This window comes from Acanthopagrus latus, chromosome 11, assembly GCF_904848185.1.
Source record: "Acanthopagrus latus isolate v.2019 chromosome 11, fAcaLat1.1, whole genome shotgun sequence".
In the NCBI taxonomy this organism is placed as follows: Eukaryota; Metazoa; Chordata; class Actinopteri; order Spariformes; family Sparidae; genus Acanthopagrus; species Acanthopagrus latus.
Window position 1 is genome coordinate 996,342 of NC_051049.1, and position 15,091 is coordinate 1,011,432.

The window sequence follows — 15,091 nt, forward strand, 5'->3', positions numbered from 1 at the left end:
TTTATTTTCTTCATGTCCTGTTTCTTCCTCCCGTCCTGATGAAGCTCCTGTAGCTGAGCAGTAGTTGGATGGTTGTTGAAACTTTTGTCCCACTGGGCAGATTTCCACCAGCACCTGCTCGGCATCATTTCCTCGCTTCGGTTTGGACCCGTGTTTATCTGCTGCTCTTGTTAAGTAGGAACAAAGCTGAGTAAAGTTTGGCTCTGCGCTGCTCACATGTTCTGAACGGAGCCCGTGAGTGGATCCTCTGGTGGAGTCGCGTCTCTGAGGGGAGCGCCGCCGACCCGCCATGCTGCGACTCGGGGGCGACGACGCTGCAGCGTGGGGACAGTCACTGCAGGCTCGGTCCAACGCCTTCAGCCAAATGGATGGCTGCCTGTCCTGCTGCACACACACACACACACATACACACACACACACTCCCATCTCTTCCTTTATGGGCCTGTTGCCCAACGCCACCTTTGGGCCCAATTACCAAGTTGTTTCCATCAGTTGGACCAGTAGTCGGTTTCCCTCGGTAAAGTTGCTAATGAGGTTCGGGCTCGCGACCGTTCGTCTCTCAATCTGTCTGCTGACCTTGCCCTTCTGTCTCTCTGGCAACGCGCAGGGAGACAGGAAGCCCCCATCCTGGCAACCGGGCGGCCACCGGGAAGGACGCCATGTTTTACCCCACCGGTGTTCACAGCACGAACCCCAGCCAGCGCCTCGTGGTGCCTTCAGGCGCTAAGAGAAACTTGTTATTTCCAAGTGACAATGGGAGAAAAAAACACAGTGCATGTGTTGGAGGCAGTAATTGAATCAAAGTGCGAAGCTTTGGCTGTAAACTGATCCGTCCTCTGACAACAACACATGTCCGCCAGTGGGCCGCCGGTCATGTGACGCTCTGGTGTTAGTGTTAGCATGATGTAGAGTGTGAAGAAGGCCAGCCAGCAGCAGAGAGCCGACAGATGGACACGCCGACACTTTAGTAATGTAGGACAGAGAAGTTTCTCATGTTCGCTCCAACTCTTCAGACTGATGCCGAGTTCAGCTGAGCAGTGAAGCACCAGTCAGCTGACAGGATCATAGTGCAGAGCTGATACAAATATAACAAAACTTGTTTATGTTTTTTATATATATATCTATATATATCTATATATATCTATATATATATATATATATATATATATATATATATATATATATATATATATACACTATATTACCAAAAGTATTCGCTCACCCATTCAAATGATCAGAATCAGGTGTTCTAATCACTTGGCCTGGCCCCAGGTGTATAAATTCAAGCACTCAGGCATGCAGACTGTGAAACAAGACATTTGTGAAAGAATGGGCCGCTCTCAGGAGCTCAGTGAATTCCAGCGTGGAACTGTCATAGGATGCCACTTGTGCAACAAATCCAGTCGTGAAATTTCCTCGCTCCTAAATATTCCACAGTCAACTGTCAGCTCTATTATAACAAAATGGAAGCGTTTGGGAACAACAGCAACTCAGCCACGAAGTGGTAGGCCACGTAAAGTGACGGAGAGGGGTCAGCGGATGCTGAAGCGCATAGTGCAAAGAGGTCGCCGACTTTCTGCACAGTCAATTGCTAGAGAGCTACAAACTTCATGTGACCTTCAGATTAGCCCAAGTACAGTACGCAGAGAGCTTCATGGAATGGGTTTCCATGGCCGAGCAGCTGCAGCCAAGCCACACATCACCAAGTGCAATGCAAGGCGTCGGATGCAATGGTGTAAAGCACGCCGTCACTGGCCTCTAGAGCAGTGGAGACGCGTTCTCTGGAGTGATGAATCACGCTTTTCCATCTGGCAATCTGATGGACGAGTCTGGGTTTGGAGGTTGCCAGGAGAACGGTACATTTCAGATTGCATTGTGCCAACTGTGAAATTTGGTGGAGGAGGAATTATGGTATGGGGTTGTTTTTCAGGAGCTGGGCTTGGCCCCTTAGTTCCAGTGAAAGGAACATTGAATGCTTCAGGATACCAAAACATTTTGGACAATTCCATGCTCCCAACCTTGTGGGAACAGTTTGGAGCGGGCCCCTTCCTCTTCCAACATGACTGTGCACCAGTGCACAAAGCAAGGTCCATAAAGACGTGGATGACAGAGTCTGGTGTGGATGAACTTGACTGGCCTGCACAGAGTCCTGACCTGAACCCGATAGAACACCTTTGGGATGAATTAGAGCGGAGACTGAGAGCCAGGCCTTCTCGACCAACATCAGTGTGTGACCTCACCAATGCGCTTTTGGAAGAATGGTCAAAAAATCCTATAAACACTCTCCTCAACCTTGTGGACAGTCTTCCCAGAAGAGTTGAAGCTGTAATAGCTGCAAAAGGTGGACCGACATCATATTGAATTCTATGAGTTAGGAATGGGATGGCACTTCAGTTCATAGAATGAGTAAAGGCAGGTGAGCGAATACTTTTGGTAATATAGTGTATATATACAGACTAAAAACTAAAATATTAAAATGTTTTATGGCAGGGATGTTTTATTGACCAGCTGATATTTTGTAAAAAGTCTGAACTCTGTTTTAATCTGTTTGAATGTAAATTTCCTCCACAGCTGTAAATTCTAGTGATTTATTATAAACGGTCTCCTGCTGTTCGCTCAGGGGGGAAGGCGTTCATGTTCCGTGTGCGGGACCTGAGGGAGGGCGTGGTCGTCTACCATCACTCCGACAGCGACACCACCCGCGACCACATCGTCTTCCGCATCAGCGACGGCCGCCACAGCATCCGCCACAAGTTCCCCATCAACATCCTGCCGAAGGACGACTCCCCGCCGTTCCTCATCAACAACGTGGCGGTGGAGGTGCAGGAGGGCGGAGCCGTGAGGCTGGAGGAGTACATGCTCCTGGCCTCCGACCTGGACTCCAGCGACGACTACATCCTCTACCAGGTAGTCTCCACCCCCCGTGTGGGGCAGCTGGTCAGGAAGAGCTCCGCCCACGAGACAGGTGAGGGTGGAAAAATTATTATTAATCCGCTGAGCTGTTCTCTAATCACTGTGCTGTAGCAGAATGTGCTCGATGTTTCCTGTCTCATGTTAAAGCTGCTGGTTATGAGTATTGAAGATGTATTGATGATGTATTGCAGATGTATTGACAATGTATTGACAATGTATTGACGATGTGTCCTCACAGGAGCTCCAGTGGACAGTTTCCTGCAGAGAGACCTGATCCAGGGTCAGATCTACTACCAGCACTCAGGAGAGGAGCAGTTTGAAGACTCGTTCGACGTCACGCTGTCCGACAGCCACCAGCCGCCCAACCTCTCCCAGACATACGTGAGTCAGATCTGAATATTAGTCTGGTCTGGAGTGTTTGATTAGATATGGACCGTCACTCTGACCCTCCTCCTCCTCCCTGTGGTCCAGACGGTTGTCCTCCATGTTTTCCCGGTGAAGGACCAGCTGCCGCTGGAAGTGTCGGGCAGCGTTCGCTCTCTGACGGTGAAGGAGACGGAGGTGGTTTACATCACCCAGGCTCACCTCCACTTCACTGACAGAGAGCATCCGGACACAGACCTGACCTACGTCATCACAACGCCCTGCTTCAGCCCATTGCATCCTGGGTAAGGACACGGCAATAGAAACTGATCCAGGACGTGTTCAAGATCTGGAAGCAGCTGCTTACATGCCTCAATCAAAAGCTAGAAAATAAAAGCTTCATGTTCTGTGGAGAAGAAACACTGAAGTGAAACTGAACCTCGTTCGTATTGTTTTCATTATCAGGCTGATGGACGCAGGTCGTCTGTTCTACACCGACACCACCAGCGCCATGAAGAAAGACCACATGGTGCCGGTGCTGAAGTCCTTCACACAGGTCAGAAACACAAACAACAGATCTGAACAATCAGCAAATACACAGGCAGCCTGTAGTCACTCCTACAGTCCTGTGAGTTTAATGAAGAATGAATAAATGTGATCAGGACAGAACAATGATTTATGGAAAATATCAATCCCAGGTCCATATGAAAGTTGTTCTGGAACGTCAGGCAGCAGATGGAGTTTGTCCAGGCGACAGAAATGAAGTTCAAATTTCTGTTTTTTGGAAGTTTAAGGATTTTCTCTGTCTCGTCACAGACTGTTTAGATTTGTCAGAGGAAACAGGATGTGTGTTTATAAAGTGTTTGGAAAGTTATTCTTCAGTTTCTTAAAAGTGTATATAAGAAGAGTAATCTGATGAATGCGCTCAGTTCCTTTGTCCTGTGCTGTGGCAGCATGCAGTGAACCACATGAAGGTGGCCTTCATGCCTCCTGTGGAGGACGTCGGCCCGGAGCCGCTCTTCGTCCAGTTCGTCTTCTCCGTCAGCGACCAGCACGGAGGCTCCGTCTCCGGCCTCCTCTTCAACATCACCGTCACCCCCGTGGACGATCAGGCGCCAGAGGTCAGAGGTCAAAGACACCGATGAGACAATTGTTGATTTGGAAAAAAAGGTTTAATTTTTACATTTAAAAATCCATATTTTTGTTGATTGATCCTCTGTTTGGCTGTCAGGCGTTCACCAACCTGCTGCGGGTGGAGGAGGGTGGAGGGGCCTTCGTGACGGAGGAGCACCTCCTGGTTCGGGACCGGGACAGTCGGGACGAGACGCTGAGGGTGGAGGTTCAGAGGACACCTGGCCACGGCCGGCTGGAGCTGCAGGGCCGGACTCTGCAGCAGGGAGACGGGTTCAGCCTGCAGGACCTGAGAGGACTCCGGCTCAGGTGAGACACACGGCGGGAGTGAGATCGATCGACAACATTGATCATTTATTATTGTTTAATGCAATGAAACTTTTATTATTGTGGGAATCTGAAATCATGACGGCTTTATTTTACATAATAAAATGATGGGTTGAGAGTAATCATGTTGCATTATGGGAAATGTAGGATTCTGTGCCTATTTTAATGTTTGTGTGTGTTTTTAAATGTGTTTTCTCCTCCACGGCCCTGGTTCACATTAAACTGGACCAGATCAGAACCAGGTTTTAATAAACAGAAAGTCACAGCTGACACTTGACCATCACACACTGCACACGTGTAACGTCTCTGGAAACTCTGTGATGTGAAGCAGCAACATGAACTGAGACTTCAGGAGGAAACAACACGTCCAGGGAGGAAGTCGAGTTTTAATGTGTCTCTCACTGATCCGACCTGCAGCCTCAGTTCACTCCAACAGAACTGAAGATCTGGAGCCGAAGAGAAGGAAAGCTTGAAAACTGCATCATTTCACTGTGAATTCAGCCGTTCCCACTGGATCAACACAAGAGGAGGAAGATGAAGAAGATGAGAAAGAAGGCCATGAAGATGAAGATCCCAATAAAACAGAGAATGAAGAAGATCCTGAGTAAGAAGATGAGGAAGAAGAAGAATACAATGAAGGAGATGAAGAAGAAGAGGACAAACAGGGAGAAGAAGAAGCCAATGCGGACGATAATGAATAAGATGAGAAAGAAGATAAAGAGGATGAAGAAGAAGACTGAGGTAGAGGAAGATGACGAGGAAGACGATGAAGAAGAAGCAGCTCTTAATCAAACAGAATGTCAGTCGTTAAAATCAGCGTTGACTAAAAAGAGTTTGATTTCTTGCAGCCTGAGTCGATTTCATCAACAACTCACAGTCGATACCACAGAGTTTTTGGATCAGAACTTGTGTTCTGGTGATGACAGAACTGCGATCTTGTGTTTCAGGTTCATCCACGACGACTCTGAGACGACCGAGGATGAAGTGGACCTGAGGGTGACGGACGGTCTGAACTCTGCCGACGTCGTGCTGCTGATCCAGGCGAGTCTGACGTCATCAGTCGATGCTTCTTGGACCTTGCTGATGGATCAGTATCTCACATCCATCTCGATACCATCCCCAGGTTCTGCCGATGAACGATGAGCCTCCTCAGCTGGGTGGAGGTCTGCGGGGGGAGCTGAGCTGCGATGAGGGGGGGCGTGTCCAGGTGACGGTGGACTACCTGTCGGCCACAGACCGAGACAGCGACGACTCCAGACTGACTTACATGCTGGCCCGCAGCCCGGGCCGAGGGGAGCTGCAGAGGGCCGGACTGAGCGTGGACAAGTTCTCCCAGCAGGACCTGCTGCAGGGACACGTCTACTACGTCCACACAGGTGAGAGGCATCATGGGAGACGATGATGTGTTCAGGGCCCGTGGGAATATTTCCACAATTTGACAAGTTTTGTGTTTCTGTGTTCAGGAGGAGAGATCGGACCTGAGCCGGTGTTCGACACCGTCACTCTCATCATCTCTGACGGCGAGGCAGGTGGGATGGAGCACTGTTGTCACGGAGACGCCCCGCCCCCACCCGTGCCTCTGCACGGCACACTTCCTGTTTACGACCTGAACATCACTGTTCTTCCTGTCAACAACAAAGTCCCCACCGTCATTCTGGGTAAGACGCGTCCACACTGACGACGGTCGTGACTCACACAGGTCCATGTTGTGTTGACTTTATCACCTGGATCATATATGTTGTCCTGAATTCTAGGTCATGTTGTCCCGGTTTTATTCTTCAGCTAGTTTTCTTCAGAGACATTTAATGTCTCTTTGTGGCGTCAGAAGGTCCTAAAAAGACTTAACGTGGTGACATTTTCATATTCATAGACATTTTTTCTGTTTATGTGGAAACTCAAAAATGTTAAGTTTTTAAAAAACATGAAAAAAAAACTAGGAGATTTTGAACAGAACCACGTTTCACAGAAAATGTCTCAGTAAGAATCCAACAGGAGACAAATACTCTGTGTGTGTGTGTGTGTGTGTGTGTGTGTGTGTGTGTGTGTGTGTGTGTGTGTGTGTGTGTGTGTGTGTGTGTTGTGTCTTCACTGCTGACAATCCTCTTAATGCAGCGGAGCAGCTCTGACCCAACAACACACTGTCACCTATCAGTCTAACACACACTCTGCACTGGGAGGGGTGTCGGGGGTAACATATACAATACACACACACACACACACACACACACACACACACACACACACTCACTCTCTCCTGGGGAGGGTGTTAGTTCTCGCTGGAGTCGGAGCCAAGAAGAGGGATTGGAGGAGCTCTGTGGTTATCAATGGAGACCAGTGACCACTGGGACTCACACTGGGATGACTGGGAGATGGTGTGTGTGTGTGTGTGTGTGTGTGTGTGTGTGTGTGTGTGTGTGTGTGTGTATTTTCCTGGCACTGCAGGGAACATTTCTGTTTTGTTCCTCAGTTCTAAAAATGTTTATTTCCTGAAACATTCTGCGGAGATCTGGATCAGAACTGTTCTGATAGTCAAGATGAGGCCCGGTTCAGTTCTGATCAGCTGATATAAATCCAGCCGGGCCTCAACTTCACAGCAGACGGCTGCTTACTGAGAAGCATCAGGATCACAGGACCCACGACAGCATAACGAAGCTGTTTGACACCTTCTGAACTCAACGATGGTTTAAACAAACTTCACGTTCTGTCAGGACCCTGAACGTGACATCAGTCAAACATCTGTGACACAAACGATGTGTTTTCATGATGATCAGATTTATTGAAACTAAAACAAAACTACACATTAATTAATATTAAAGTTAACTTTGACTTTAGTCGCAGACAAAAATAATGACAAACAGTTTTTATAGTTTGTGTTCGTTGTGCTGCTAATTGTTCACATGTTGGTGTGTTGTGTATGTGTGTGTGTATGTGTGTGTGTATGTGTGTGTTCTCAGTGTGTCGGCCAGGCTAACGAGGTTGGCACTGACAAGTTTAAGTGAAATCTTCCTATTGTCTGCTCATATTACATGTTCACACATACACACAGCTGGGTGAGATTATCAGTCCTGTGTGTGTGTGTGTGTGTGTGTGTGTGTGTGTGTGTGTGTGTGTGTGTGTGTGTGTTCCCAGGAGACAGTGGACAATGAACGTCTTTACTAAACAAAAGCAGAGAGAAGAGCATCCCCTCTCTGACAATAGGAGACGTGTACTAGCCGCCTCGCTAGCCGGATTAGCGCGGCGCTACCAGCAGCGGGATAACTCTCTAATCCTGCCAGCATATCTCCCCATTCATTCAGCACCAGCACCGCCAGCCAGCGCAGCGTTCTGGGTGGAGGTGGGGGCGTTAGGCGGGTAAACGTGGTGTTTCGTGGTCTAATTAATTATCAGTGAATAAAGACGCAGAGTAAGAGCATTACTGCGGCCAAACAAGAGGAATCCGGCTTTACCTTGTTTCTTGTTTTTAGAGGGACGGCAGTTTATCAGCGAGATCCAGGACTGTCCACCATTAATGCACACAGACACACACACAATGTATAGACACACACACAAACACACACACACACACACACACACACACACACACACGCACACACACGGATTATAGCAGTATGGATCCAGGTCCAGAGGTGATTGTGTTTGTTAATTAACAGCAGCAGAGATGGAGGACGGTGTGATGGATTCATTAGCAGGTGACAAGAGGAGGGATGGAGGGATGGATGGATGGAGGGATGGATGGATGGATGGATGGAGGGATGGATGGAGGGATGGATGGAGAGATGGAGGGATGGATGGAGAGATGGAGGGATGGAGGGATGGAGGGATGGAGGGATGGAGGGATGGAGGGAGGGATGGAGGGAGGGATGGATGGAGGGAGGGAGGGATGGATGGGTGGCAGACAGCAGACTGGCCTGTACCGGGCGTCTTTCAGCACGTTGTGGTTCTGGTTTCCTGTCTGGGTCGTGTGTCTCTGATGCTTCTGTTAAGTTTAAGTGGGAGTTTCTTCTTCAGTGACTCGTAGTTAGAGTTCTTCCTCTCCAGACTGTTTGCCAGTGAAAACACAGGTGTGTCAACGGACACGTTAATGTGTCTCTTTAAACGTGCTTTGTTTCCCTCCTCCCTCGCTTACTTCTGCACAAAAGACAACAGCTAGCTTAACATTAGCCTGCAGCTAGCTTAGCGTTAGGCTACAACGTCACTTCCAGACTCTTGTGTGATGAAGACGATCAGCTGATGGAGAGAAAACAGTGTCTAACATATTTGAGGAAGACAAGATAAGAAAACAGATAAACGTGAAGGAATCTTCAGTTGATCATCAGGAGGAGGATGTAAACTACCTCCTGAGATGAAAGTGAGGCAGTACAGAAGTCATGTCAACCAATCAGCTCGCCTGAAGCACCGGCCTGCAGAGGACCGTTTCCCTCATGTCTCTGTCGTCGTGTCTCTGTCCAGGTGAGTCCATGCTGGTGGTGGACGAGGGCTCCTCAGCCTGTCTGTGTCGGGGGCTCCTGGGGGCCTCGGACCCCGACAGCCCCCCCGACCAGCTGACCTTTCACCTGGAGACTCCTCCTCTGCACGGCTTCCTGGAGAACACGCTGCCGACGCCCGGATCTGAGAAGAGCAACGCTGGAGTCCGAGTTGGTCAGTGTGTGTGTGTGTGTCTGTGTGTGTGTCTGTCCGTGTGTGTGTGACCCGATGTGACCCTGGTGTTCTTCTGTTCCCAGAATCCTTCAGTCTCGTCCACTTGACCTCCGGTTACATCAACTACGTCCAGTCCGAGAGCAAAGGGGTGGAGCCAACAGTCGACCAGCTGTCCATCAGTGTGAGTGACGGGCTGCATCGCTCTGCCCCCATCCCCGTCTACATCATCATTAATCCAACCAATGACGAGACGCCGTCACTTCTGTTCGCTAACTTCACGGTGCGTTCACCTTTCACTAACTCCGCCGTGATAAAGATCTGGAGTATCACTTCAGTTTCCTGTTGCTGACACAGTCGTAAAGTAAAGTTCCTCCTGTTCTGCACCTCCTGCAGGTGAAGGAGGGCGGGATGAGGGAGCTGACTCCGTCCGTACTGAACGGCTTCGACCTGGACGCCCCGCTGGACGTCCTGACCTTCACGGTGGTGCAGCCGCCGGCTCACGGGCGCCTCATCAACGGCATCTACGGCACCGAGATGAGCCGCTACAAGGAGATGGGAGCAGACCTCCTGCAGAGGAGCCTCCCCGTCACCTCCTTCACCCTGCAGGAGCTCCGGCAAGGTGAGAGAGAAACAGGTCGCTGCGTCACTGATACTGGGCCGGAACCACACATCTTAAAGTTCTGTGAATTGCTGCACTATTAAATGAATGTTCTGTTAGAATCATCTCACTCTCTGGAAGGTTTTAATGGAAATGCAGTTTATTTTCTGGATATTTAAGGACAAATTTACAACAAAAACTCAAAACTTCCTCCAAACTCTTTAAAATCAGGTGATTTGTTAAAGGAGTCTGGTGACATTGTGGTTATTAGTTTAATGGTTGGATCAGTTCGACAGACTCTTCTTCTTTTTCTTCTTCTTCTTTTTCTTCTTTTTGTTCTTCTTCTTTGTCATCTTCTTGTTAGCGTCACCCAAAGCCTGATGGGAGCTGTAGTACAATAACTCAGTACAGATTTAAACCTATTTTCTTAAACAGAAAAATATTAGTATGATATTATTATGTTTATATTCACGCGGCTGTCGTTAAATTATGTCTGTAATGTTTTGTTGTTTGTGTCTTTTACATTTCTATATTCATAATTTTTCGAACACATTAACACATTTAAAACCATCACAGTGAAAGTGAACAGAATCACTGCATTAATACTGATGTATACGTCTTCCTCCTCCTCTTCCTCCTCCCTGCCCTCCCTTTCACCTGCTCTCCTTCTCCCTGGCTCTGCTCTTCATCCCTCCTCCCCCGTCTTCCTCCCCCCTGCCTCCCTCTGCAGGGATGAAGATCGTGTACATGCACGATGACACAGAAACCCTGAAGGACGCCGTGGCTCTGCGGCTGACAGATGGCGTCCACACAGTCGAGGGGGCGGCTCAGGTCACCGTGCTGCCGGTCAACGACGAGAGGCCGCGACTGCTCAAGTACACACACACACACACACACACACACACACACACACACACACACACACACACACACCATCTCCCAGTCACACACACAGGATTTAGTGCTTAATGCTTTTTCATATGATATTTCTGGAAACGTGACTGTTTGAGGTTTAAGCTCCGAGTTTTTTCTGATGGCTTCAACATTGAATCTGATTTTTTTTGCTTTGAGCACGTTGATGTAATTCACTATTTAATATAATATATATATATATATATTTAATATATATGATAGCTGAAATGAAAACAGGCAAAGACAAGAGACAAATGTTTTTAATTATTGATCAGTATCACTTCTTCTTCTTCTTGTTCTTGTTCTTCTTCTTCTTCTTCTTCTTCCTCTTCTTCTTCTTGTTCTTCTTCTTGTTCTTCTTCGTATTCTTCGTCTTCTCCATCAGTACTTGCTTTAGGATAAGATATATTATGCATCTGAGCTGCTGCAGTGAAAGCTGGAGCCGCTCAGCAGGAGGCGACGAGGTTGGGGGGAGTCGACATGGGACAGGAGGGGGAGGAGGGGGAGGAGGGGGAGGAGGGGGTGACCTGTGTGCACATGTGGCGAGTCGCTCTGCTTCACTGGATGTCTACAGAGGAAATCTGTGACCCCTCCTCCCTCCTCCCATAATATTTTCATTTGAACGAGTGATTGGGAATTTGCATCCTTGACTGGCTTCCCTGTGCCGTCCCACTGCTCCCCCCTCCTCGCCCGCCGTGCCCTGTCCCCAGATCAGTTGTTGGTGTGCGTGGGTGCGTTGGCACGGGCCGAGCTGGTACTGTAAAGCCCGGCGAGGCAGAAGTAACACAGAGACTTGGCAGATGCCGGCCTCCTTGTTTTTCGTTCCTGCAGGATGGACGTGGCAGCTTCTGTCCTGCGTGGATTTTAGTTACGAGTGAGGAAGCAGCCAGACGGTTTCTGATGTTCCAACCCCCCACATACACCCACCACCACCACCACCTCCACCACAGATCTCCATCAGCCCACTGGAGAAACCTGCTCTCAAACTTTCTACTTCTTCCTGTTTGTGTCAAAGTTTGATAAGGACTCTGAAAACCAAGCAGAACAAAATAAAGATGGTGTCAGACTGATCACAAAAAAACCTGAAATCAACTGAAACTAATCTAAAACTCAGCTTCAGCTTATGATAATCATATTTTCTTCTTCGTTGGTGCTTCAGAAACGGCGGGTTGGAGGTGAACTCCGGTGAGCGCAGGGTGATCTCCAGCGTGGCTCTGGAGGCCGAGGACCTGGACACGCCCCCAGACCAGGTGTACTACTTCCTGAACGCTGAACCTCGCTTCGGCAAACTGCAGCTGAAGGTGAGACGGATCAGATCAGATCCACAGGTTCACGAGCCGCTCGCATCAGAGAGAAACGAGAGAGTCCACCGCAACTCGTCCAGATCCGTCAATCTTTTCTTTAAATAATAACGTGTAAACGTTAAGCTCCTGCTGTCGTCATCATGTCAGGGATTGTGTTGTGTGTGTTTATCTCACCAGCGTCTTACTTTTCACTGGACTGGGTTGAAATTTGTCCTGAAAGAAACTCCAGAGATCATTTAGATTTATATTGTATAGTCATATTTTCTACTTTTTAAAATAGTTTATATTGTTAATTTGTTATATTTTCTATTCTTTAAATAGTTTATATTGTTAATTTGTTATATTTTCACTTATTAGTTATTTGATGCATGCACCAATATCACCACAACAAATTCCTCGTATGTGTAACATCGTACTTGGCAATAAAGCTTTTCTGATTCTGATTCTGATTCTGATTCAAACGCAGCAACTCTTTAAATCAGATGATTTGTTAAGGGAGTCTGGTGATACTGTGGAAACTAGTTCAATGGTTGGATCAGTTTTCTTCTTCTTTTTCTTCTTCTTCTGCTTCTTACTGGTCTGTAGACGGAGTCGGGGTGGTCCGAGGTGTCGGCCGGACAGAACTTCACTCAGGACGATGTGGAGATGAACCGTCTGTGGTACGTGCACACCGCTGCCACCAGCGCTGCCGGGTTCAAAGGTCACGACAGCTTCCGCTTCACCCTCAGCGACCTGGACAACGAGACGCCGACGCAGAGCTTCTTCATCTCGGTCCACACTGTGCACAAAGGTCAGAGGTCACGTCTAAAGTTCTGGTTCACGGACGCTCTGATCAGAAAGAATTCAATGATAATTGTTTGATTCAGTGAAAACTTTATCTGATGTTCAGATGAAATGACTGTAAAGTTCTCATGAGCAGAACTTCCCTCAGAAACATGATGTTTTTAAGTTCTCTTCAGTCTCACAGTGATCCGGTGACGAGAACACTGCAAACAGGAAGTGCTAACAGCTGATTCAACAACGTTTTAACGGCATTTTAAATCAAGTCTGCAGCTGCTTCAGCTGTTCAGCAGAACGCTGTGAGACATTCAACAAAAAGTGTTTTTCAGACTGAAGAGTCAAATTAAAAAACATAAAATCCTGAAACTTCAGACTGAACTTCAGGCAACAGTAAGAACACAACACACACACACACACACACACACACACACGCTCAGACGCTCAGACGCTCAGACACACACTGACGGTGGACCCTCACACACTCTCGGGTCCCTCTGGCCGGCCGCTCGGTCCTGCTTCATGTATTATTGAGCGCCCCCCCTTCACCTCCCTTTGCCAGTCGGGTGAACACGGAGCGACGAGGCCTCGGTCCTTCTGGCTCCGGGCCCTCTGATCCTGGAGGAGCCGAGGTGAGAAACGGCCGACCTCCTCAGCCGGTGAATAATTAACGGAGGGGAGGTGAAGCAGCTGTGGACGGGCGTTGGCTCGTCTCCTCTGGGTTCTGGTCCTCCTCCTCCTCCTCTCCATCATTAATCTGTTGTGTTTTGATTGTTTTAGTTGAATGTTTTCTGTGTTTCCATCAACCTTTTTTTACTTAACAAGTGAGAAATGTCACCTTAACTTCTGGACACTTAAATCCAGATTAATTTACAGTATAAAGAATTAAGTGACTTCTGATTTTCTTTAGTTTGTGACAGTAGATTCTCACTTGTGCTTCTTTTAAAGGGACATTCACACAGTTTAACTCCTGTAATCTGGTCTGTAGGTGACTGCAGGATAACTCTGAGAAGGTTTTCTTCTTCTTAGGCACTTTTCCCAATAAACCCGTCCTGGCAAAGAAGGTTAAATGTTAAATTCTTCCCCCTCGCCGCCTCTAGGTGACTTGGTGCTGTTGAGCAAGGCAGTGCATCTGATGGAGGGACAGCGGGTCGTCTTGAACACCGACATCCTGCTGGCGTCAGACTCGTCCGGTCGTCCGGAGGAGCTCGTCTACACCGTGTCGGTCCCGCCTCGGCACGGCGTCGTCCACGCCGTCCAGCAGCCCGGAGTCCCGCTGACCGCCTTCACACAGCTGGACGTCGCCGCACACCGAGTGTGTTACACCCACGACAACAGCCACCACGCAGAGAGCGACGCCTTCAGGTCAGAACACACACACCTGATCATGATGGTTCTGGCCCGACTCTGTAGAAATGGTTCCGCTTGTGCTCACAGTGGCTTCATATCCCTGAAATCTGGACAAGCTAAGCTAAAAGGTTATGTAATCAATAAAAAAGTTTTAAAATCACATTATGAATATTTTCTTTTCATAAATCTGTTTTTTTTCTTCACAATTTATTAAATAAGAACACAAAACATTAATTTGAAAGAATTCTGAGTGTAAAAACATAAATAGAATATTTCTCAACACTCTAAGTTATTTGAAATATTTTATGTTTTAATATTTTTATGAGCCGAGAACAAAAACATTTTGATTATTTCATCTACAGTTTTTCTTCAGCGCCTACATTGGTATTTTTAGATTATGATGTCACTTCTGAGATCGTCTTCAAATGATTCAGATTCCTAAAATCTTTACAATCTCAGCTAAAAGGTCATTTAAGCTAATAAACCACAATGATTAATTAGTTAATAAAAGTATTAAAATCATGTCATGAGTTTAAAAAATACAAAAAAACATCTGATATTTTTTTTCAAATTTTAATGAATAAGGACTCAAAATTTACAAACCAAAACAAATCTGAATATAGAAACATGAACAAAATATTTCTTTATATTTGATATGTTTGTATTTGTTTTGTTCTTTTTTAAATGTATGATCATTTTATGAAGAGAGCACAAAGATGTGTTGGTGAATTCAATCATTTTAGTATTTTTTTTCACTGTGATGTAATTTCTTAGATAA

General features: G+C 47.3%; 1 protein-coding gene across 17 annotated transcripts in view; it reads left to right on the top strand.

Moving 5' to 3' along the window:
• frem1b (Fras1 related extracellular matrix 1b) overlaps positions 1-15,091 on the top strand; it is a 60,289-nt gene that overhangs the window by 13,318 nt on the left and 31,880 nt on the right. For 16 of the 17 annotated variants that reach the window (XM_037115114.1, XM_037115113.1, XM_037115109.1 and 13 more), the window contains 16 exons: positions 2,621-2,965; positions 3,152-3,294; positions 3,385-3,581; positions 3,742-3,832; positions 4,230-4,397; positions 4,508-4,716; positions 5,682-5,775; positions 5,858-6,110; positions 6,198-6,392; positions 9,184-9,372; positions 9,456-9,652; positions 9,766-9,991; positions 10,701-10,845; positions 12,042-12,183; positions 12,772-12,976; positions 14,064-14,328. In XM_037115114.1, the coding sequence (XP_036971009.1) occupies positions 2,621-2,965; positions 3,152-3,294; positions 3,385-3,581; positions 3,742-3,832; positions 4,230-4,397; positions 4,508-4,716; positions 5,682-5,775; positions 5,858-6,110; positions 6,198-6,392; positions 9,184-9,372; positions 9,456-9,652; positions 9,766-9,991; positions 10,701-10,845; positions 12,042-12,183; positions 12,772-12,976; positions 14,064-14,328 (3,064 nt within the window). The remainder of the gene's footprint in view (positions 1-2,620; positions 2,966-3,151; positions 3,295-3,384; positions 3,582-3,741; positions 3,833-4,229; positions 4,398-4,507; positions 4,717-5,681; positions 5,776-5,857; positions 6,111-6,197; positions 6,393-9,183; positions 9,373-9,455; positions 9,653-9,765; positions 9,992-10,700; positions 10,846-12,041; positions 12,184-12,771; positions 12,977-14,063; positions 14,329-15,091) is intronic. The other variant, XM_037115112.1, reaches the window with a different exon arrangement.